This window comes from Lithobates pipiens, unplaced genomic scaffold, assembly GCF_037356315.1.
Source record: "Lithobates pipiens isolate NorthernLeopardFrog02 unplaced genomic scaffold, aLitPip1_a1.2 Scaffold_23, whole genome shotgun sequence".
In the NCBI taxonomy this organism is placed as follows: domain Eukaryota; kingdom Metazoa; phylum Chordata; class Amphibia; order Anura; family Ranidae; genus Lithobates; species Lithobates pipiens.
Genome location: NW_027507785.1, coordinates 72578725 through 72603529, shown reverse-complemented (window position 1 = coordinate 72603529; position 24805 = coordinate 72578725). Strand labels below are relative to the sequence as shown.

At 40.4% G+C, this 24805-nt stretch overlaps 1 protein-coding gene across 16 annotated transcripts in view; it reads left to right on the top strand.

Moving 5' to 3' along the window:
• The window catches only part of MITF (melanocyte inducing transcription factor), a 339864-nt gene extending 327882 nt beyond the window's left edge, over positions 1-11982 (top strand). For all 16 annotated transcript variants that reach the window (XM_077451870.1, XM_077451867.1, XM_077451861.1 and 13 more), the window contains one exon: positions 1365-11982. In XM_077451870.1, coding sequence (XP_077307996.1) covers positions 1365-1760 — 396 coding nt within the window. In that variant the 3' untranslated portion in view covers positions 1761-11982. The remainder of the gene's footprint in view (positions 1-1364) is intronic.
• The last annotated feature ends 12823 nt before the right edge of the window (positions 11983-24805 follow it).

The following is a 24805-nucleotide window of genomic DNA, read 5'->3' as shown; positions in this document are numbered from 1 at the left end:
AAAGCAGTCATTTGTTAGAGGACACACACTAGGAAAACACGTATACAAAGGTAAAAAAAAGCAATTTGTAATAATACTAGATTACTTTATATATAACGTTTTTAAGTCTGTGTTAAATTGCTAAAGAAACATTTAGGACCTACAGACGCTGAATTATACCATTATTGGTGACGGCGGCGAGAAGCTGCATCCCACTTCTTGGGGGAAAAAAACAAGCACCCAAGATCACCATCTGACTGAAAAAAGTTGACGAAATCAGTGAAATAGAGGACTTGGTTGCAATGGAGAGAGGCATGAGAGAAAAATTCCTTACAAAGTGGTTAGACTGGCACAAGTTCATATAGTCTGCTGAGTATGCATCTCTAGTACACTAAGCCCAATCCAGCATCACTGATGGAGGGCTAACAACCAGAAGAACGTCAGAGGGTTGGAGGAGTACAGTTGTTTTCCTCTTTTCCCTTCTCCCCCCATTTTCTCTGTCCCATTTATCCCTCCTTTCCACACCCCTAAATTTGTTTTAAAAATGCAGGGTACAGTGACTCCTGGGTTCCCCGATGACCAGGGTACTCAACTCATGGATATCAGGTTTTCTTGGGCTTGAAATTTACAAAGTTAGTAACTCTACCTGTTCTGTATTGTTGGTTCTGATACAGATTATGTCTCAATGTTGGCCGCTGTATGTGGCACCTATGGATTTTACAAATTGATACTAGTGTGCTATGAGACCTCTGCACTGTTGCCTGATAAAGAAAAAAAAAGTATAGGGCCCCATCACACGTAGTTATGGCCCTGAAAGGAAACCCATATGCATAGACCCTAAGCACCTACTGCCATATGAATACTCTCAAGTAGGTATTAGCAGCCATTGGTGAAAAGAAGTATAAAGTAGATTCTAGCATTGGCAGACCTCTGTTGACATATGTCTTCTAATACAGCAATAGAAGTAGTGTATCTAAAAACTGTGGGGTGGTTTGTAATGTTGCTTGCACTGGATCCAGTATTGTTACTCAATTTGGCACTTTGTGCAACATGTGTAGTTAGCCACACGGTGCAATACAGGTCCAGGGCCATGGTCCATTCCTATGGAACCCAGACCCTGCAGACCCCTCTGGGAGTATGCCCACAGTGATGGGCAATGCCTAGACCCTATATTGAAACCAGTGTTGTGGACAGTAAGACATTTTCCAACAGATTCAGAAAAAAATAATTGCTTACGAAAACTGTATATAGCAACACATATTGCCACAATATACTTAAATAAATAGATTTTGGATTTACATTTTAATGATATATTTTATGGGACGTTTTACAAAGGGATGTGGTAATCAAGTACGGTTTAATTAATGTTATTTCATACCTTTCAGGAACTGGAGATGCAAGCCAGAGCCCATGGACTCTCCATCATGCCTTCCACAGGTCTTTGTTCTTCTGATCTGGTAAATCGGGTCATCAAGCAAGAACCAATATTGGACAGTTGCAACCAGGAGGTTTTGCAAAATCACCATGATTTATCTGGTACCAGCACCCTGGATCTCACTGATGGTACCATCACTTTTAGCAACAACCTTAGGAACATTAACGACTCATCCACCGCCTACAGCATGCCCACGAAGATGGGCTCCAAACTGGAAGACATATTCATGGACGATACCCTTTCCCCAAGAGTACACGAGACACTTCATTCAGTATCTCCGGGTGCCTCCAAAACAAACAGCAGAAGGAGCAGCATAAGCATGGAAGAAAACGACCATCACTGTTAGCATCTCCTCAATATTCTTTCTTATAGACTTCATATCCTGTAATATTTTTGGAGCGTTAGATTTCTAGATAGCTCATTTTCATAGAAATTTTGCTGCATTTCATCCATAGGCCAGCACTTATGCTTTGTTTTTTGTTTTTTTAATTTTTTAATTTTGTAAAGGTTTTTTTTTGTGTATATTATTACTTGCGTTGCCTCCAAAGTATTGTGCACGATCAATACAGTTTTCTACTCATGGACACAATGGATTGTCTTAGCTATTTAAAACAAGCATGGGCAATCTAAAGCTTTTTAGGGGTTGATTGACTCTTAGTTGGAATATAACTGGCTAACCAACTTCGTGCAGGTCATGCTAGTATGGGGGTTTGTGAACAAAGGGTGAGCCGAAAGGTTGGCCATACCTGGTTTAAACCACTAGCATTGCTTCAGAGGCAATGTACCTGTGTGTTTGGGTTGGGTTTGCAATACACCACGTCAATACAGTTTATGGCAATGAATGTACAGAAACCAAATATCTGCATAAGAGTAGATTCCATTGTGCTGCCTTAATTACATGGTCAAGGGAGGATTGTTTAGAACTTCTGTTTGTGAAAATGCTTGAGGTAAACCACAGAAGTAAAACTATAGTATGTGCTGTAATAGGTACTTATTATACCAAGGATTTAGGTAGTATTATAAGGAGTGGTGACCATAACTAGTAGATATATTCTTCCAACTTTGTTTTTTTTTTTTTATTCCTTTAATAAAATATCTCAGGATTTAATGTTTATTCAGGTTCATCCACTAATCTGACTAGTCATCTGATCCTGTAGAATTTTTGAAAGATCCATGGAAACTCCATAGAAGCTTTTAGTTGGGCATGAGAGTCACTGGGTATCTAATCCAAATTGGCTTTTTCATTGATTGGTTGTAGGCCAACATATATTCCAACCACAATGAAACTATTTATTCCCACCTTAGCCATAAAGAGTGGAAAGATTGTATTACTTGTTCCATATCCAGAGTGTTCAGGTGCTGTCTCATATTTTCTGTCAATAATTAAGACATTTCCATAATTTTAAGACCCAGTATGCTGCCCTTTAGTTTTTAATTAAAGTGTATTCAGCTATTCAGTCCAACTTAAATTCTTCTTCAATCTTCTGTATCGATGTCCCACCTAGCTCAGTAATAACAATACCCTAGCGAAGTAGAGGCATTATCCCGGTAATAACACCACTGATCTTTTTTTTATTTTCTGTGTTTATTTTCTCCTTTAAATATGTGTTTGTTTTATTTGCGATTAAATTATAAGACTTGGACCTAAATGTCCTAGTCACACATAACAGAAGGAAAAAAAACAGACTACTATTGGAGGGGATTCATGCAGGAACACTTTCAAATTGGTGGTTAAATAGTCCTGACAGCCAATCAAATCTTGCTGTTTTGTTTGGGCTTCACAGTGCAGACTAACAGGCTATTGATTGACAAGGGTGGCATTACAACTTTTCTTCTTGAATATGTATCCTCATTGGAGCTTCCATCTGCCTCAGTTCATGTCAAACTCAATTTGATGTCTGTGCCATAATTACTACCTTAATGAAACATGGATGGAGAGGCTAAAGATGATAAGTTGTCACGTACTAGTGGTTCTCTGCAATATACTCATTTGTTGCAATGCACTTTGGTTGAAATAACTGAACTTTATGTAAAATAAATGTAGGTATACAATAAGCAGACATGGGCTGCCTTTAGCAATAACTGAGTACATTGCCACTCTCAAATTAGTAGACTTTACATGCATCATTTTAGCTAGTGTTATAAGGGTGACCATTGATTGTGCAACTAATTGTGCAGTCATTGATGCTACAACGTCTGTACAATTTTTACTTTGCAAGGGAATTTACACTCATCTTAGTGAATACTTGGAAGGTTACTGACTTCTCACATCCAACCATGTGCAAACAAAAAATACCGTTTTTTTTTCCTTGCACAAGATTGGGTATTCATGACAAATTAATTTCCAACATTATCACAAAGGTATGTGAAAATTCCCTTGCAAAATGAAGATTAAATTTTGTAAAATAAACATGCTTTACACCTTTAGTAAATCAGCCACAATGTGTTCAAAATCAGGTGATCGATCCCTAGTGATATTAGTCACATGATCAGAGGTCACAAAAAACAAAGGCAGGGGGTGCAGATTGAAGTGTAGTATAGGAAGCTCTTTATTCAAATAAAAAACAGCCAAATAAGCACTTGTATCATGAAGCAATAACTCAAGCCTGTCAGCCACAACATGATCAGAGGTTATCCATGTATCTCTAGCCTAGAGTCTCCAATGTCTGCTTCTATAAATGGTGTCGGGCAGGGTTTAAAAGCTACAGGTATATGGGCAGGCTCTGCTTCATACTAACCCAACGATGATCTTATGCCCAACAAAAGATTTTCTCCACTTCTTTGCTTTCAGTTGGCGCTACTCATAGGAGCAGTACGTCATAGTGCACTTTGTACACAGGACACGCGCTGCAGAAGTGCAGTATTCGGGGGTTCTTATTCATTGTAAAATACTATCACTTTATTTTTACAAAATGATAAAAACGAGAATATCTCAATCTATATAATATTAAATAAAAAATAGACCATACATTTTGTAGTGATGTCCAATTTACAACCATGATGCCAGTTGTCTTTCATGCTGGTTGTTGGAGGAATTCCTTCCATTTGCTGTGGACAATCTGGGAACATCTTTTGTCCCCTTTTGGATTTGTATTTTCAACACCTTTTTGCCATTTTGGGCTCACATAGTATTGAGGAATGGCTATCAGGAGCTGACTGACTTGAAATTATAGTGATATATAGTGTAAAGGCCCAATAATTGGTTGGGATTCATACTTCTTTAGAAGCCCAAAAATCTCCCCGTTTTTTACCAGTCTTTATTTATATGTGATTATTGTCACAATTGACTGTCACAGTCAACATGTTGTTTATCCCGTGATGAAAACTCTTTGAGTTGAAACTCGGAATTTCTTTGTCTAATACAAACAATGGTTGTAAATGTCACATGACTACAAAATGCGTGGTTCATTTTTTAATCTAATGTTAATCTAATGTTGTATCAATTGATATATTCTTGATTTAATTGTTTTTTAATAATAAAGTGATAGTATTTTATATACTTGTTGTTACTGGGGCCTAAAAAATCCCATCAAAATTTATTTTTAATCTTTAACAATATCAGGGATGTGATTCCATCTTTTCCTAACTTAGCGTAAGCCTGAGTTATTTTTTTTTTGGTTCTTATTTATTGCTTACATCAGCCTGGGGTATTTTTTGCAATTATTCTATATCTTTCCACCTTACAGATTAACTTTAGCCTAACATCCAGTCTTTAGTATTTATTACACTTCACTTCTTTTCATCATGGAGGTTCAACATCACATGTGGATGTTATTGTGGGTAGTCAGCACGCAAATGCGGCCTAGATATGCCCACTTCTCCAGACTGATATCCCTCCATCAAGGCATTTAATATTTGCATGCCAAGTGCCAGCCAACCGCTGGCATCAGAGCTGAAGGTTCTTGAAAGGGGTACTGAGCCAGAGAGATGTGAGGTTTTTAGAAAGCTGTGTACAACACTCTACTGTCCCATCCCACCAGCCATGGTCTACCTGCATTGCATAAAAAAGCACATAGACCCAGTAATAAAGTCACGCTGTCCTTCCCACCAGCCATGATCTACCTGCATAGAAAAGCACAAAGACCCAGTAATAAAGTTAATTAATTATAATTATTTTATAATAAGTAATAATGTCCTCCTCTAAAATAATGTAATAAAATGGAGATGTTTTATTAAACATTTCATTAGTATATTACTTGAGGTGAAAGGGGAAACTAGGCAAGGCAAAATGTGAGAAAATTAAACTTTAGGTTTAATTGAAATGGTGTCAGATTGTTACAGAAATTAGGTAGTGCTGTTCAGAATGCAATATGTATTTTGGCATGAGAGTGCTCCCGAATTGCAATGCATGTGGTCTATTGTATGTGGTGCCATATTGTTTCAATACCTGCTCTGTTCAATGTAAATGATTCACCCAATTTTGGCAGAAATGCATTTCTTGAAAAATTGTAAACATTGGAGCTTTCCTTCCACTGTGTTAGAGGTGTTAAAATGATGCAACACAAGAGTTAACCAATCTTATGCAAAAAAATATACTAAAAGTTATTTATAAATAATGTATGTTGCTCATAACATCCATTTATATTCCCTATGAAAATCTTTACGGCATTTGTAAAATTAAAGCCAACACATCCACTTTTTCAATTTTTTTCTCCAATTTTTAAAATAAAAATTTCCTGTTAATTAAATGAGGAGACAGAAAGATCATGGTAACTGAAAAGGTTCAAAATGTCTCTAAACAGGATGAAGTTAACCTTTTAAAAATATTATAATTGGAATCTGTGACTCTACATTTTTGGATGTTTCTCAGCAATGTATAGAGATTCCTGTCGCCTCTGTCTTAGTATCTAAGATAGTGATGTTGATTTACTAAAGGAGTATAGAATGTTTTTGTTTTTTAGATGGTTGAATATGATGAAGCTATTTTTGAAACTTTTTATTTATTTTTTAATAAAACAGTGAAGGGTTAGTGCCTTTGTCGAGTTTTTTATTACCGTTTCTGCCCCTATTGAGATGATTTTCCTTTGCTTCCTGTCTCGACAGAAGTTGATGGGAAAACTATCCAAACTGGTGAAAGTTTTTACTGCTAACTGTGCCTTTCTGTCTTGGTGACAACTGCATTTTCTGTTTCTTGCATGGGTGTCAAAAGGACAGACAGTGTGGCAAAACTGTCCCCAATTGGGTTAAAGAAGAAAAAAAAAATTTAACTCTTCTCCACCCTATCCAAAACTAAAAAAGAAACAAAATGGGTGGAGTTAGGATTTAAGCTAAATGAACATTTGTGTTTTAAAAAAAAAAAAAAACATTCTATACTACTTTACTAAATCAACCCCAGTCGATCACAGGAGTAGTGGAATTGTGGCAACTTGGGGGATTGCCAAGATGCAATATAATTGAGTGAACAAAATGTTCTGCATGAAAAGACAAAATTCTGAAATTTATTTAGCATTTAGCCAAAACATTTACCAAATCTTTATCTTAATTGAGAAAATATTGGGTGGTTTATATAAAAATGGGACTTATCTCACATTATTTTTGTGATAAGTTTGGAACTACGTTAGTTGGCCATTGAATGCAACAAATGCGAGATTTGTGGAGAGGATAACATCCTGTAATTTTGCACAGGATTAGACAAACCAGAAGGGGTAAAATGTCTGTACAACCTCACTTGAGTACTATGTTCTTCCCTCATTTTCTTTTCTGTAGTACAAATCAAAATAGCTCTTTAGACAGATTTGATTTTCTTGTCCTGAAAAACCCCTTATGACCCAATAGTCATCCATATAAAATGGCAGCTTAGTCCAAATTGGGCACATTACATTGCTTTCATAATTTTGATGTTCATTTCTACTCGTGTTATGTAATGGCTGGCAATAGTCATTTGCCCCAAGTGCCAAAAATTTTTTTTTAAATGTTGCCATATACAACAATTTAGAGAGAAAGGGATCTAAAAAAAATGGCAGTTGTGTATAAAACCTTACAGTATTAGATATTAAGGATGTAAAAAGGCACCATACCCAACTTTGCAAAAAAACTGCACATTTCAGACCACTGCCAATAACTGATTGAACAGAACAGCCTGTATCCCAAATAAAATATTTATAAAATTAATTATTTGCTATTATTTTACATTGCATATTTCTTATATTATATCTGAAAATGTTTTGACCAGGATGACAAATGATCTGGTAACCTTTTTTAGATAAAGTGGATTTACCACCGATATCCTGTTCAACTTTGCTCTTTACCATTGAACAAATAGAAAAAAATCCATACAACAGACGACCATAATTTATGGGATAATGATATCTTATTTTTTATTTCATTGTTGTACCCCTTTTTTTTTGGCTTTTTTTTTACAAATTTTGGGGATAAAGTTAGACCTTTTATATTACATGGTTTGAAAAAATTGCATCTGTAAAGTGCAGCATTTTGTATTTTTTTTTCTCAGTTCATTGTGTCCTGTTCCGTATGTAAAGAATGTTTATTTAAAAATCACGACAGATACATTAGGGAATATTTTGTATAGCTATACTTGGAAATGCGGGATAGGATTTTCAGACTTAGTGCTTTTAGATCTCCTAGGAAAAATATAAAACTATAAACTATTTATTTTTAGAGGTATGTTCGACTTGTTTGAAATCTGAAGATATTTTGGTGTTTATTCTGATTCAGTTTTTTTTTTGGTAATGTGAATATTAAATGCATTTTATGCAATTTACTGCAGTCTTATCAGAAGATGTTCTAAAAGAAATTCATATATCTTCAGATAACTGTTACTTAATTATCTATTTGAATTTAATATACATCTACTGTATGTTGTAAAGTTAGCTTTGATGTATTAATTATTAATGTAGACCTATGCAATAACAGTAGTTACAAGTGTAATTTGATCAAAATTCGCTATATAGAGAGGGCTGGTGTATTTTGGGTATACAGTAGCCTATTTTATTTTGCTGTAGCAACAAGCACTAGTCTTGTAGTAGAAAAACTAAATTCTGTCATTCAGAATGAAGTGCCTTAAATTATAGTCTTATTTTGTTTGGACTCGCACTGACTGAAGTGTGCTTAGTGAAATCTATTGGAATAGTTCAGTAAATGACGATCATGAGTGTTACTTAGATGTACTTATTAACGCATATGTGCTTCCAGAATTTCTGTGCTCAATTTGAATGTTTTTTGAAAATGTCATACTTAAAACTCAAGATGTGCCAATGTCCACACAACCAACTAGAGGTCTTTTTAATGAAATCAGTGAAGTGTATATAAAGTTTTTCTTTATTAATGTAAAACTAGTTTCCAAAGCACAGACTTATGAAATGTAACTTCTGGCCTTCTGTGTTGTTTCAGTCTGGAGATTCAGTTGTGTACTTTAACAAACAAAGACAATTACAGGGAAGGAATTTTCTAATTAATTGCTACATAGATTTTTTTTTCATTTTTAAATGATTTTAAAAGACAATCTTAATGTAATTTAACAACAAATAATCTTAAATTTTAATTATAAAAAATGCAAGCAAATCAGACACAAAATGAATATTATATATTATTTAGAAAAAATTTAATTCATTTAGCTTTGTAAATAAATGGAAGTGGAGAGTTGACAATAACATCCAATCATAAAACACAAAAAATGCACAGGTGAATTTAAAAAAAACAAGACTTTGCCTTTTACATGATTGGCTGATTGAAGCAAACACAGCTCCACTTTATTCACTATGCTAACTGAATATTTACTACCCCTCTAGAAAATGATCTCCGATGAAAATATACTTTTTTTTGTTGTATTAAATATGCATTTCCGTGTTATATATTTACTGTTTGAAATTTTTCATGTATACATTTGATAAAAGGCCAATAGTTTTTTTCATTAAATAAATTACATACATTGTATTTAAGCCTAGTTATATCCTACAAAAATTGGAGGGAGGTAATAAAAGCCACAAAAGGCCTGCATGTTGCTCAGAGATCAATAAATATGTATTTTTAACAAATCTCCTTAAGTCAAGTTCTTCCACCCCAAACTCGCTCCTCCATGTCTTTATGGACCTTGCTTTGTGCACTGGCCCAAATCATTTGGTGGAGGGGGGATTATGGTGTGGGGTTGTTTTTCAGGAGTTAGGCTTGGCCCCTTAGTTCCAGTAAAGGGAACCTTTATGGCTTCAGTATATTGAGACATTTTGGACAACTTTTTGGGAACAGTTTGGGGATGGCCCCTTCCTGTTCCAACATGACTGCCCACCAGTGCACAAAGCAAGGTCCATAAAGACATGGAGGAGCGAGTTTGAAGCGGAGGAACGTTCCTGACCTTAACCCGAAAGAACACCTTTGGGCAGAGACTGCGAGCCAGGCCTTTTCATCTAACATCAGTGCCTGACCTCACAAATGTGCTTCTGGAAAAATGGTCAAACATTCCCATAGACGCACTCCTAAACCTTGTGGACAGTCTTCCTATTATTATAGCTGCAAAGGATGGGCCAAACTTAATATTGAATCCTACAGACTAAGACTGGGATGTCTTGGGAGGCAGGCTTCCCAATACTTTTGACAATATAGTGCATATCACATGGGTCAAAAGTCTACGAGGACAGTTCCCCTTTCTCTGGAGTATTTTTCCTCTTATTCCTGTTGTGTGAGACAGGAAGTGAAGGAAAATCTCCTTGATGGGACACAGATGGCAAAAAAAACAAACCTCACAGGTGTCTTCTTGTCTCTTTCTAAAACCAAAAAATTTTTTTTGCCTTACATACACTTTAAATAAATACTTTTTGTCGAAATCCAATATATTGGCACAATGGTGTAGAGGTTAGTACTCTCACCTAGCAGTAAAAAGGCAGTAAAAAGACACTACCTGCTTGGAGTTTGCATGTCCTCCCTGTGCCTGCATGGGGTTCCTCAGGGTACTCTGGTGTACTCCCATACTCCAAAGACATGCTGGTAGGTTAATTGGCTTCTGTCTAAAATTGCCCTAGTGCATGAATGTGGGTTGGGGACCTTGGATTGTGGGCTCCTTGAGGGTAGGGACCGATGTGAGTGTGCAATGTATGTGTAAATTGATGGTGCTATATGGGTACCTTAAATAATAATATAATAGATGAGCATCTTAATGAGATGCAAGGGGTGTAGACACATACCCATACTCACTAAGGTTGAACTGGATGGACTGGTGTCTTTATTCAACCTTACTAACTATATAACTATATAGATCTACCTGGATACAACTAAATTAAAAGAAGGCATAAGTCTTTGTGGATTGTGTTATAGCCTTTGTGTCTTCTCCACTATCATGTACGCTAGCGAGTAATATTCCATTATAAGTGTGTTAAGGAAGCAATAGGAGAAGAAAACAAGGGGTATTAGCTATTACCTAAGGTAGCTTAATAATTACATAACCTGTTTTTCTTTTTTTAGTCCAAAACAAAAATCTGCCTAAAAAATAACAATGAATGTATACACGTGTATTATTTTTTCTAAAATGAAGCAATAATTTTACTGGGGTTTATCTTCTGTACTGTGCCTTTAAAAAGACTCCATTGCAGTTGGTTGGTATGATGACTCTATTCAGTGGTGGCCGGTGGAAAAAAAAAATATTTTTTTTTTGCGGCAAACAGTTTCTTCAAAAAACACCCCCGCCGCTGTAATTCATGCGCCCCGTGTCCTGAAAGGGGCCGAACACATGAATAGGGGGTGGTGGGCGTGGATAGAGGGGGTGGTGCCCCGGGCGCCCCTAATGGACGAGCCGCTGCTGATTCTATTTAAACTGATCATTTCAAAGAGAGTTGAGTTTGGCTATTTAGATCATAACTTTTTCATTGGATCCTCCACTAAAATTGAGACTTGCTGGACATGTCTCAGTTTTTTCCATTCTTCTGGCATGAGCTCAAGTCAAAGAAATAGTTGTCTATAAGAATTCTCTGACAACTTTTATGCTTTCCCACTGAAGTGAAGGTTGGGGGCATTGATGTGTGATATTTCTAGAATCTGTAGAACTTTGGAGTGGAAGCAATTACAATCTTGAAGATTTATTTAAAGTGTATCTAAAGCCAATTTTTGCCAACAAGACAAAAAGTCATTGGACATTTCCCATTGGTGCACAGACAGCAAAAAAAAAATGGTTTGAACCATTCCATGTGGTATCAGAATTGATAAAAAATAGTTTTGGCTTTAAATCTACTTTAACAAATCAAACGCTACTTATTATAAATTTTACATTTGGGTGGCATTATTTTGACATTTTTCACCACCATATACCAGTCTTATGTGTCTTGCTGTCCAATTGGCACCGTACCTATAGAGAATGTATACAAAGCACAACAAGGCCACTTTTTTTCAAATAAACTGCACTGGAATGAACAGAATACGTGTTAGTATGTACACCTTGAATTTTTTTGGGGTAACACAAAAGAGATGTATCTGTTTTGTACTGTAACATGTAGTTAATGTACACAACTGGCTGCTTTTGGCAGTGTTAATGTGTATAAGGTTCATATCTCTGTATGGTATGGATCAATGTTATTGTATCTGACTATTGTTATTGATAGAAGGAATAAAGAATTTGGTTTTTCACATTTGTGGACCCATTGCTATATTCAATGAAAAACAAAACACTTTCAGTTTCATAGCTTACCTATATCAATGTTAACTTTTTAAAGTATATTTTAGTCACCTAGAACAGTGGTCATCAAGCTTGTCCTCAGGGCCCACTAACAGGCCAGGTTTTATGCAGATGCAGACTTGAATACTGCAATAACTGAGCAGAAAATCATATCACCTGTGATGTATTTCAGTTATCTTGCAAACCTGGCCTGTTAGTGGGCCCTGAGGACAGGGTTGATGACCACTGACCTAGAGCAGTAGTCTCCTAACTGGGGGCCGGATGCGGCCCTTTGCCTGCCCTTGGGGCACTATTCCTTCCACTGATATGAGGCACTATTAATTCCACTGACACAAACAGTGGAGCATAATTCCTGCCACTGCCAATTTCCCCCAATGTAGATCCATCTCACACTGCCCACCACATCGCTGAACCTGAAGAGAAAAAAACCTCCGGCCTCATCAAACATTTCCCATGAACTGCCTGCTTCTCCATCTGACATTCTATAATAACCAAGGGGTGGAGTCACATGATGACATCACCTGGTGACCCTGTCCCTTGTGAGGTCATCGACCCACCAATTCCGATGAGACCCTACCCGCAGACCCCCACAACCACAGCCCAGGGTTGTGGGGAAGAGACTCTTGCCCCCATTAGCATAGGGACAAGGTTCTTTGGGGTGGGGGACAGAGCCCCCCTGCCCCAAAGCACCCCTCTATGTTGAGGGCATGTGGCCTGGTATGGTTCAGGAGGGAGGGAGCACTTGCCCCCACCCTTTTCTGGCCTGTCAGGCTGCATGGTCAGATAAGGATCTGGTATGGATTTAAATTTTTACATTTTGGAGTGGGGATCCCCTTAGAATCCATTCCAGACCCAGAGGGCCTGGTATGGATTGTGGGGGGGGGGGGGGGGGGGGGCTGGCATGCTGTTTTTTTCAGAATTATCTTTTGCCAGCATTGTTTTGTTTACATTTCAGCTGTCAGTGGGGAAACCTGCTGACAGCTGATGAGTCATTGGATGTTAAGGATGTGGCGGCCAGCTTACTGGCATGCTGCTTAACAACCAGATATTCTTCACAGAGAATTTGAATTGGTCGATCATTTTTCAACCGATTTGAATTCTAATCATTCTGAAAATTTGGAATTCATTAGAAAATGAATAAACAAACCAAATATTAAAGAATTTCAATGAAATTCGTTACTATTCGTTACTATTTAATTTGGAGATTCGGAGACATACAAATCTATGAATAACCAAAAATTCATATTTGTATTTGGAGTGAAACAAATTGCAAGTAATACCAATCATGGGGCACTATTCCTCCTCCTACTGACCACAGGCTCTATGTAACTGACTACCAACCCTGGGGCCATGTTTTTTTTCTCACTGATGCTGGGCCTGGGACATTTTGTATGGTAACGTATTTGGTAATGAATAAGCGCACCTGTTAGGGTGTGAAACGCATCTACCATTTGAACTGTCTGTAACATTTGGGATGTTCGTTATTAAATAAGAATTTTGATGGATCCTGGAGTGCAGCCATTTCTTCAGTGTTGACATTTTGTACCCCTTACTGGCCACAATCGGTCCCCCGTAAAGTCTGAAAGGAAAATAAAGTGGCCCTTTGTTTGAAACATTTGGAGACCCCTGACCTAGAGGAAATGGACATAGGTTATGGTAACACTTCTTATTGGGGAAAAAAGTATTCCCTGGACCCCCTGATGATCATGTACATTTGTCCACTGTCAAATAAATGATTAGTCTATAATTTTAATGGTAGGTTTATTTTACTAGTCAGAGACAGAATAACAACAAAAAAACTCCAGGAAACACATTTCAAAAAAGTTATAAATTGATTATCATTTTAATGAGTGAAATAAGTATTTGATCCCATATCAATCAGCAAGATTTCTGGCTCCCATGTGTCTTCTATACAGGTAATGAGCTGAGATTAGGAGCACTCTTTTAAAGGGAGTGCTCCTAATCTCAGCTTGTTACCTTTTATAAAAGACACCTGTCCACAGAAGCAATCAATCAATCAGATTCCAATCTTTCCACCATGGCCAAGACCAACGAGCTGTCCAAGGATGTCAGGGGACAAGATTGTAGACCTACACAAGGCTGGAATGGACTACAAGATCATTGCCAAGCAGCTTGGTGAGAGGGTGATCCCAGTTGGTGCCATTATTCGCAAATTGAAGAAACACAAAATAACTGTCACCCTTGGTCTGGGGCTCCATGCAAGATCTCACCTTTTAGAGTTTTAATGGTCATGAGAACCGTGAGGATTCAGCCCAGAACTACATGGGAGAATCTTGTCAATGATCTCAAGGCACACAGGCCCGTCTGAAGTTTGCTAATGAATATTGGAATGATTCAGAGGAGAACTGGGTGAAAGTGTTGTGGGCAGATAAGACTAAAATCAAGCTCTTTGGCATCAACTCAACTTGTGGTGTGTGTGGAGGAGCAGGAATGCTGCCTATGACCCCAAACACTATCCCCACCATCTAACAGAAAGGTGGATGCTTTATGCTTTGGGGGTGTTTTTCTGCTAAGGGGACAGGATAATTTCACCCCATCAAAGGGACGATGGACCGGGCCATGTACTATCTTGGATGAGAACCTCCTTCCCTCAGCCAGGTCATTAAAAATGGGTCATAGATGGGTATTCCAGCATGACAATGACCCAAAACACACGGCCAAGGCAACAAAGGAGTGGCTCCAGAAGAAGCACATTAAGGTCCTGGAGTGGCCTAGCCAGTCTCCAGACCTTAATATGTGGAGGTAGCTGAAGTTTTGAGTTATCAAACATCAGCCTCGAAACCCTAATAACTTGGAGAGGATCTGTTAAGAGGAGTGGGACAAAATCCCTCCTGAGATGTGTGCAGACCTGGTGGCCAACTACAAGAAACATCTGACCTCTGTGATTGCCAACAAGGGTTTTGCCACCAAGTACTAAGTTATGTTTTGCTAAGGGGTCAAATTCTTATTTCACAAATTAAATGCAAATCAATTTATAACTTTTTTGAAATGCATTTTTATGGATATTTTTGTTGTTATTCTGTCTCTCACTGTTAAAATAAACCTACCCTTAAAATTATAGACTGATCCTTTCTTTGTCAGTGGGCAAACGTAAAAAAAAAAATCAGCAGGGGATCAAATTCTTTTTTCCCTCACTGTATAAACCCCCTCCCTTTGAAACTTGTCTTACCATACCTTATATTTCATCAGTCATCAACACATGTATGCTGTCTATTTTTTAACCACTCCGATGTTCCAATGTAGTGCCGAATTTAGACCTTGGGTGGCCCGGGGCGCTTCAAGTTTGGGAGCACCTCAGCATAGAAATTAAATTATAAGACAAATGAAAAATTGAACTGAAGTAAATGATAAACTGTATTTGTTCTAAAAAAAAATATATCCATATATATATATATATATATATATATATATATATATATATATATATATATATATACATATAAAAGTTAGGTTCCAAAGAAGAAACTTATCAGAATATTTTCTTCCTGCACTTGGCAATGGTATTGCAAAATCTTTAACTCATCAAACTGTATCATCATGAAGACATTGCTCTTGACAGCCAGTCATAATGGTTGTCAGATAATTCTTTATCAATGCCAATTTCCTGAATTTCTCACAAATAAAACTGCCAGTTGAGATGGCTGCAAATCGAACAATTTCCTCAATGAACACACTATTGAAGTCTCGAGGGAAAATAAATTTCTTTTTTTTTTTAAAGGAAGGCTGGGGCCCCCTCTGGCAGGGTAACCTGGGGCAAGTGCCCATTTTACCCCCATATAAATCTGGCACTGCTCCAATGGCAGGTTCCATTGAATGGTATCCATGTTCAAGCATTAGTTTGATTTTGTTTTTCGGCTTCTTTACTTTTACTAATTAATATTACAGAAGGGTTCAAGTAAGGTGATGTTCTGTAACAAACACATGTGGCCTTGTATAAACTCGCGGCATACTGTGCCATTGTCCCAACAAGCTTTCTGCTTATCAATTAATAAAAGATCAAACGCTGCCCTGCTTATGCAGAATCTGATAGCTATTATGTACCATCCAGATGCCAAGCCTACAGGGAAATTGACAGCATCAGCCAAAACATTTTTTTATTTTTTTTTATTTAGATATGAGTGGAAAATGGTGAGAACGTCTCCAAGGTTTTAGAGTGTATGCAACCCCTAACAAATAACTTCCATTATTTGCTCCTTTTTGGCCTGTTAAATATACTATTGGATGCATTTTTGTTATATCTGTTCAATAAGTGCCAAAAAATACTTGCTGATGTCAGAAATTCAGAGCTACCTTATGTCCTGTTTCCTTCCAGTATTATCTTAAACAGTACTCCTAGTTTTTATCTCTGACTACATAATGATTATCCTTTATGTTGTAATCTGAGAGTGGAGATGACTGAATAGTTTATCAAAAGTCAGCTGGGAGGGCTGACACCACTTAGTGCACAGACATGCTGTGTGTTGTCAGTCCACAACAGGACTTAGGAGCTGGGTGAAATTCTGGCAGAGCAACAGGTCATTTTTCAAAGTTGCTGGTTCTTTAGTCACTTAAGCCCCGGACCAATTTTCAGCCAAAGGACCAGGCCCCTTTTTGCGATTCGGCACTGCGTCGCTTTAACTGACAATTGCGCGGTCGTGCAACGTGGCTCCCAAACAAAATTGGTGTCCTTTTTTCCCCACAAATAGAGATTTCTTTTGGTGGTATTTGATCACCCCTGTGTTTTTTATTTTTTGCGCTATAAACAAAAATAGAGCGACAATTTTGAAAAAAAATCTATATTTTTTACTTTTTGCTATAATAAATATCCCCAAAAAATATATAAAAAAACTATTTTTTTTCCTCAGTTTAGGCCGATACGTATTCTTCTACATTAGTTTGGAAAAAAAAAAACGCAATTAGCGATTATTGATTGGTTTGCGCAAAAGTTATAGCGTTTACAAACGCTTTTATAGCATTTTTATTAATATTTTTTCTTTTACTAGTAATGGCGGCGATCAGCGATTTTTATTGTGACTGAGACATTATGACGGACACATCAGACATTTTTTACACATTTTTGGGACCATTGTCATTTAGGCTAGGTTCACACCGGAGCGATGCGGGAACGCCGCGAATCCGCTGCGTTTTCCCGTATCGCATGCCTCCCGCCGGCAGTTCACACTGCCCTATGCGGACTGCTGGGAGTGTCAGTGAAATGTTAATGACACCCCCAGATCAGTCCGCATATCGCAGTGCGATCTGCAAACTCGGACAGGAATCGGATCGCATGGTGTGAACACCCATGCGATCCGATTCTGCTGCGGACCAAAAAAAGGGTCCCGTGCGAGTTTGCGGCGGGTGCGATGCGAATTCAGCCATACTATCTGTATGGCTGAACTCGCATCGCACAGAGATCGGATGTGATTTGCACTGCAGTGCGGTGCGAATCACATCCGGTTCTCGCTGCCGCAGCGGTGTGAACCCAGCCTTATACAGCAATCAGTGCTATTTAAATGCATTGATTCCTGTGTAAATTACACTGGCAGTGAATGAGTTAACCACTAGGGGGCAGTGTAGTGTTATGTATGACGTTGTGTGTTTTTTTTTTATTGTAGGGGGCGTGGCCTGGCATGTGATGTCATTGATCGTCATTCCCTATAAAAGGGAAAAGACGATCGGTGACAGCCACACAGGGAAGCACGGGAGAGGTTTGTTTACACAGACTTCTCCTCGTTCTTCAGCTCGGTGACCCGATCGCGGGACACCAGCAACGATCGGGTCCGCTGGTCCTGCGGCCACGGTCACGGAGAACAGGACCGGGTCGGGCACTTAAAGAATCACGTACAGGTACGTGATTGTGCCCAGCCGTGCTATTCTGCCAACGTATATCGGCGTGAGGTGGTCCTTAAGTGGTTAAAGAGGTAAGTCAAGGGGAAATGTGTAGGTAGCATTGCAGGAATGTACTGCAATTGTTTTTTTTATTTTGCCTAGACATACACTTTTTGTCAGTGGTGCCATCATAAAGATTCCCCCCCCCCCCCACAAATTCTTTCTTTTGACACCAGGACAAGAAATAATGGGACTGCGCGTCACCAGGACAGAACAACATGCAACTAAACAGTGCTTTCGCTGCTGTATCTCATTTGAGAGATTTCTTATCATTATCTTTGAGTCCCTGACTTTTGAGCCACCACTGGGAAGACAGACAATAACCAAAAACCTTACAGGAGGATAAACGATTCACCACTTCCAAATAAAACAAAAAAAATGAATTAGACTTTAGCTGGTTCCTGACTGGTGTATGGTATAATGACACCGACAGGAACCTCTCGTCGTTCCGGATGGACATCATATGACTTCCTCCCGGATCACGCCTTGCATATAGCAATATGATGCACTGTTACTGTATATACAAACATAATGTGTAAAAAAAGAATACTGATCACTAACATTATATTGCTCTGGTCAGTGTGTTAAAGCGGGAGTCCGCCGGGACTCCGCGTTTTTTTTTTTTTTTTTAAGTCAGCAGCTACAAATACTGCAGCTGCTGACTTTTAAAATAGTGACACTTACCTGTCCAGCGCGCCCGCGATGTCGGCACCCGAAGCCGATCTCTAGATCGACACTCGAGTGCTGCCGCCGCCATCTTGGGTATGGGAATCAGGAAATGGAGCCTTTCGGCTTCATTTCCCGGTTCCCTACTGCGCATGCGCGAGCCGCGCTGCGCAATGAGGACGGTCCCCGCTGCCTCTGGGATCTGTGTGTTTCCCAGCAGGCAGCGGGGCACTTGCGGAAGGGGGCGGGCACTTGCGGAAAGGGTCGTAATGTACGCCCCTTTCCGCAGAGAGCTAGCCCGGAAGTGGGTGCAGTTACCTGGATTATCCAGGTAACTGCACCCCCCTCCCCCCTGAAAGGTGCCAATTGTGGCGCCGGATGGGGGGAGGAATCCGATGAGCGGAAGGTCCATTTTAGGGTGGACCTCCGCTTTAAGTGAAAAAAACAAAAAACAGTGGTGATTAAATACCACCAAAAGAAAGCTCTATTTGTATGAAAAAATTATATCAATTTTGTTTGGGTACAGTGTTATATGACCGCGCAATTGTTATTCTAAAAGCCCGTACACACAATCTGACTTTTTGACAACAAACATGCAAATTAGCTGTTCTAAGGCAACATTCGACTGTGTGTACGCTCCATCGGACAAACTTTTTCGGTTTTCATCTGACTTTTGTTGGCTGTGCAAACAGACAAACTTTTCGACAACATAAGTCCAATAGAGCAAAGTCCGATCATGTGAACAGAAACCCATCGGACTTTACAAACACGCATGCTCAGAGCCATGCAAAAGATCAGACAACAATACAGAAGTTGACCAAAGGCGGTAAAGAGCAGAAAAAACACGTGATTTGGTGAAAGTTGGCTGACAAAAGTCAGATCGTGTATATGCTTAACAAGTTCAGGGCCAACACCCTTTGTACAAAAGTCCACGGGAAAGTTTGTATAAAGTCTGATCGTGTGTATGAGGCTTTAGGATAATGCCGCATACACATGATTGGACATTCCGACAGCAAAAACCATGGGATCTTTTCCGACGGATGTTAGCTCAAACTTGTCTTGCATACACACAGTCACACAATGTTGTCGGAAATTCCAAACGTCAAGAACGCGGTGACGTACGATGAGCCGAGAAAATTGAAGTTCAATAGCCAGTGCGGCTCTTCTGTTTGATTCCGAGCATGCATAGAACTTTGTGCTTCGGAATTGTGTACACTCGTTTGGAATTTCCGACAACGGATTTTGTTGTCGGAAAATTTGAGATCCAGATCTCAAATTTTGTGTGTCAGAAATTCGGATGGAAAATGTCCAATGGAGCCTACACATGGTCGGAATTTCTGACAAAAAACTCCCATCACACATTTTCCAACGGAAAATCAAACTGTGTGTATGCGGCATTACAGTGCTAAAAGGTGAATATTGTCCTGGGCAGGAAGGGGGTAAAAGTGCCGGGTATTGAAGTGGTTAAAACGGTTGTAACCCTAAAAGGAAAAAAATAAGCTTCTGTTCTTTTAAGTCATGATCTATAGCCAGTTTACTGTCCTTCAGACTTTAGGGGGGCCGCACCGTAGCCAGCGGGAGTGAACAATGCTACATCATTAGTAGGAGCAATAATGGTGTCAGCGGCCGGAAGGGTGCCACATCATTGGTATTGATGGAAGGAATAGTGCTCCATCATTGGTGTCAGTGGGTGGAAGGGTGCCCATCATTGGTATCAGTGGGAGTAATAGTGCTTAATTTCTGGTGTCAGTGGCAAGAATCATGCCCCCATTGTTGGTGTCAGAAGGAGAAATAGTGCCTCAGGGGCCGGAAAAAGGCAAGCAAAGGGCCACATCTGGCCCCCGGGCCACATCTTAGAGGCCACTAATCTATAGCATAGCCCTTGTGTCATGTAATTTGTCCCTTTCTATGATATAACCTGTGTCCCCCTGTGTGTGCTAATCATGCCTGCTTATCCAGTTAATGTGCCTCCGTCATCCCTCTCGGCTCTGAGTCTCCCCCTCTCCCCCCACCCCTTCATGCCTGTCAAAGCAACAAGGCCACCTTCGAGGTGGAATTTTCCAGGGGTTTTTTTTCTGGGTCCGTTGGCACTGTTATCCAAGATGGATGGACATCCTGGGACATTTATTATTTTTGTCCCAAACGGTCTCCTGTCATTTTTACTTTTTTTCCAATTTTTTGGTGAACCGTTGCCCGATGGTTGTGTGCGTCTGTAGGCGGGGGGCTTATCCAAATCTGGAAGCGCCCTTTAACAAGGGGACCCCCAGATCCCGCCCCCTATGTGAATAGGTATCGGGGAAGATGCCCTTTTCCCCATCAACATGGGGGGAAAGTATTTTGGGAGGTTTCCCAAAACACCCTCCCCATGTTGAGGGCATGTGGCCTGGTATAGTTCAGGAGGAGGGGGACGCTCTCTTGTCCCTCCCTTTTTCTGCAGCCTGCCAGGTTGGGTGCTTGGATAAGGGTCTTGTATGGATTTTGGGGTGGATAATTTTTTTTAAATTTTGCTGCAGGGTTACCCTTAATATCCACACCAGACCTGAAGGGCCTGGTAATGGATTGGGGGGGAAGGGAACCCATGCTGTTTTTTTCAATGATTTTTATCTATTTTCCCAGGATATGGCAATACATTACAGCCGCAAGCAGTGACCCTGCCCCCCTCTGACGCCACGGGGAAGCCCCAGTGGTGTCAGAGGGGACAGGGTCACCCGTTTACATCACCAGGTGGTCCCACCCTCAGCTATATAAGAACTGTCACCCAGAAAAAGCGACATTCGGCGGGAGCCTCCCATGGAAAGGGAGATGTTGCGGCTTTTTTTTCTTTTACGGTCCGTGGGGCGGCGTGAATTTACATCGTTGGACATTTTTATTTTTTTATTTTTTAATAAAGAACTTGTCCCAAGGTGTCTCTTGTCTTTTTTACCATTTTTGACACTTTTGAGAAATGGAAACCCCATTACCAATTCACATAGGGAGGCCGGGATCTGGGGGTCCCCTTGTTAAAGGGGACTTCCAGATTCCGATAAGCCCCCCTGCCCGCATACCCCCACAACCACCGGGCAAGGGTTGTGGGAAGAAGGACCCCACAAGGTGCTTTGGGGGGCTACACCAAAGCACCCTCTCCATGTTGAGGGCATGTGGCCTGGTATGGTTAAGGAGGGGGGGGGCGCTCTCTTTCCCCCCCCCTCTTTTCCTGCGGCCTGCCAGGATGCATGCTCGGATAAGGGTCTGGTATGGACTTTTTTACAATTTTAGCGCAGGGTTCCCCTTAAAATCAGGTCTGGTATGGATTTTGGTGGGGACCCCACGCCATCTTTTTTTTAAATTTGGCGCAGGCTTCCCCTTAATTTCCATATCAGACCGAAGGGCCTGGTATGGATTTTAGGGGGACTCCCACGCAATTGTTTTTTTTTCATTTTGGTTCAGGGTTTCCCTTAATATTCATACCAGACCCAAAGGGCCTGGTAATTGTGGGGGCGGGGGGACGGGACCATGTCCTTTTTTTTCATTGAGTTTTATCTATATTTCCGAGACCCAACAATTCATTACAGTTGTAATTTTGCTGCTGCACTGTTCTAAACGTGAGAAAAATGTGCCACTTTAGAGGCATACTATAGACACCTCCCAGGCATGATGTTTAAAGTAATATTTCATTTTTATTGTTTAACATTAATCACTGCTCCTGAAAAAATGGCTGTTTTGAAAAGAAATTTTTGCATTTATACATGTCCCCTGGGGCAGGACCCGGGTCCCCAAACTCTTTTTGTGACAATAACTTGCATATAAGCCTTTAAAATTAGAACTTTTGATATTTCATGTTCGTGTCTGTTTTTTGCCTGTTCTGTATGTTCTGGTGCGAACCGAACGGCAAGAAGATCTAGTCAATCCTGAAAGAAATCAACCCTGAATATTTACTGGAAGGACAGATCCTGAAGCTGAAACTCGAATACTTTGGCCACCTAGTGTAAAGAGAAACTCACTGGAAAAGACTCAGATGCTGGGAAACATGGAAGGAAAAAGAAGAGGATGACAGAAAACCAAAAGGATAGATAGCATTATAGAAGGATAGATAACATTATTGAAGGATAGATAGCATTACTGAAGGATAGATAACATTATTGAAACAATGAACATGAAAATAAGCAAGCTCCGGGAGGCAGTAGAGGACAGAAAAGCCTGGTGCAATATGGTCCATGAGGTCCACGAAGAGGACACGACTAAACGACTGAACAACAACAACCAATATTACAGACAGCTTTGCAGAGACAGAATCAGAACCAGACTAGTAAAACCAGAAAAGAAGCCGATTCATAGAGAAAATCCAAACTAAGCTTTATGTGCACAGACCCAAAGAAATTGACCTGAAAAGTATACCCGAAATAGGCCAAAAAAATAAATAAATCTCAGTCAGTGAATACAGAGATCCAGGGCAGCAACAGGAATCTGCTATTGTGCTTTAGAATGTGTCACCACCAACTGTCAACAGCATGATGGACCGATGGCCAGGTGTTAACCTATGCTGTCTATGCAGTAATCAAGCCCAATTGACATAATGCAAATAATAGGATTTTTATATACAGCTTACCTGTAAAATCCTTTTCTTGGGAGTACATCACGGGACACAGGTGCTTCATTACATAGTGGGTTATATAGGCACCTTTGGTGAGTGGACACTGGCTAACCCCAATTAAGGAGAATTCCTCCCCTATATAACCCCTCCCATATGGGCGGCACCTCCGTTTTGTAGCAAAGCAATAAGAAACCACGTAAAACCCAAGAAGGGCGGGAGCTTTGTGTCCCGTGATGTACTCTCAAGAAAAGGATTTTACAGGTAAGCTGTATATAAAAATCCTATTTTCTTGATCATACATCACGGGACACAGGACCTTCATTACATAGTGGGATGTCCCAAAGCAATGCTCAGTTTGAAGGAAGGGAGACACAGATCAGAATTATAGACCACCATGGACCAGAGGATCTAAACTGCAGCCTGCAGTACACTGCACCCAAAGGCGATATCCTCTTGCCCTCTGACATCCACCTGATAGAATCTGGTGAATGTGTGGACTGATGACCAAGTTGCAGCCTTACAGATCCGAGCCAGGGAGGCCTGGTGATGCACTGCCCAAGAAGCACTTACAGCCCTAGTAGAGTGCGCTTTCACTTGAAAAAGAGGACTCTTCCCTTTTACACTATAGGCCTGAGAAATAACAGCAGCGCGCAGGCGCACTGAGCGCGGCATTTTCTACGACGGAGCTGCCGCGTGTGTCGGCTCCTGTGCGCATGCGCGGGAGTGACGTCATCGCGGCTTCGCCGAATTACAGCGAGGGAGCTGCGAGACCCCACCGAGAAGATGGATGCGCCGGACTACAGGGGACAGCGGTGACTTCGCTGGCTCCTGTGTCAGGTAAGTGACACATAATGGACTACTATGTGATGCATAGTAGTCCATTATGCTTTGCCTTTGCAGGGAATGAAAGAGGAAGTAAACTCATCAGGGTTTACTTCCTCTTTAAGGGAGTCTTCAGTGACATATGCTGGGGCTGAAATATTAGAAGAGGCTGCAAAACCTGACAGGGGCACTGACTCATCCTGTGAGGCTGGCTCCAGTCTCGCAGGGGGGATGGTAATCTACAGTCATCTTTAGGACCCTTAGACCTAGGCAGTGATTTACCAGTGCCCTTGTTACCTCCCCCTGAGACCCTCTTACGAGGAGACATAGTCCTAAGCTACAAAGCAGAGGTACTAGTACAAAAGTGCAATCACTGTTGTGCTACAAGTCTCACAATAAACATATATGCTTAAACTGCACAACCTGATGCTGAGTAGGTGTCTTAGGTTTGCCTGGATCTGACCCCTTGCTTACTGTCCACAGCTCTGTGTCATCCACTTACAGCCCCCTGGCACTCTGGGCTTTTAAAATTGCCGCTTTGGCGCCTGCGCAGTAAAGCGCCGTGCACGCTGGCGTGCACAGCCTGCAACCAAACCCCCCTATTCATTTACTATGGGCGCACGAGGACTGCCGGCGTCCGAGGGGGGGAAGAGGACCACCTACTGAGCTGCGCGGGACCCCCAGACTACGTGGGACCTCTTTTTTACCTTTATTGTGGCACAGTCTGCAGCGGAGGATGTGAGCCATCTGGAGACTGGCTTCACTGAGCATGTATACTGAAAAGGCATGTAAGTATGCATCAGGCTGCTCTTACTCCCTCTAGTGGTGG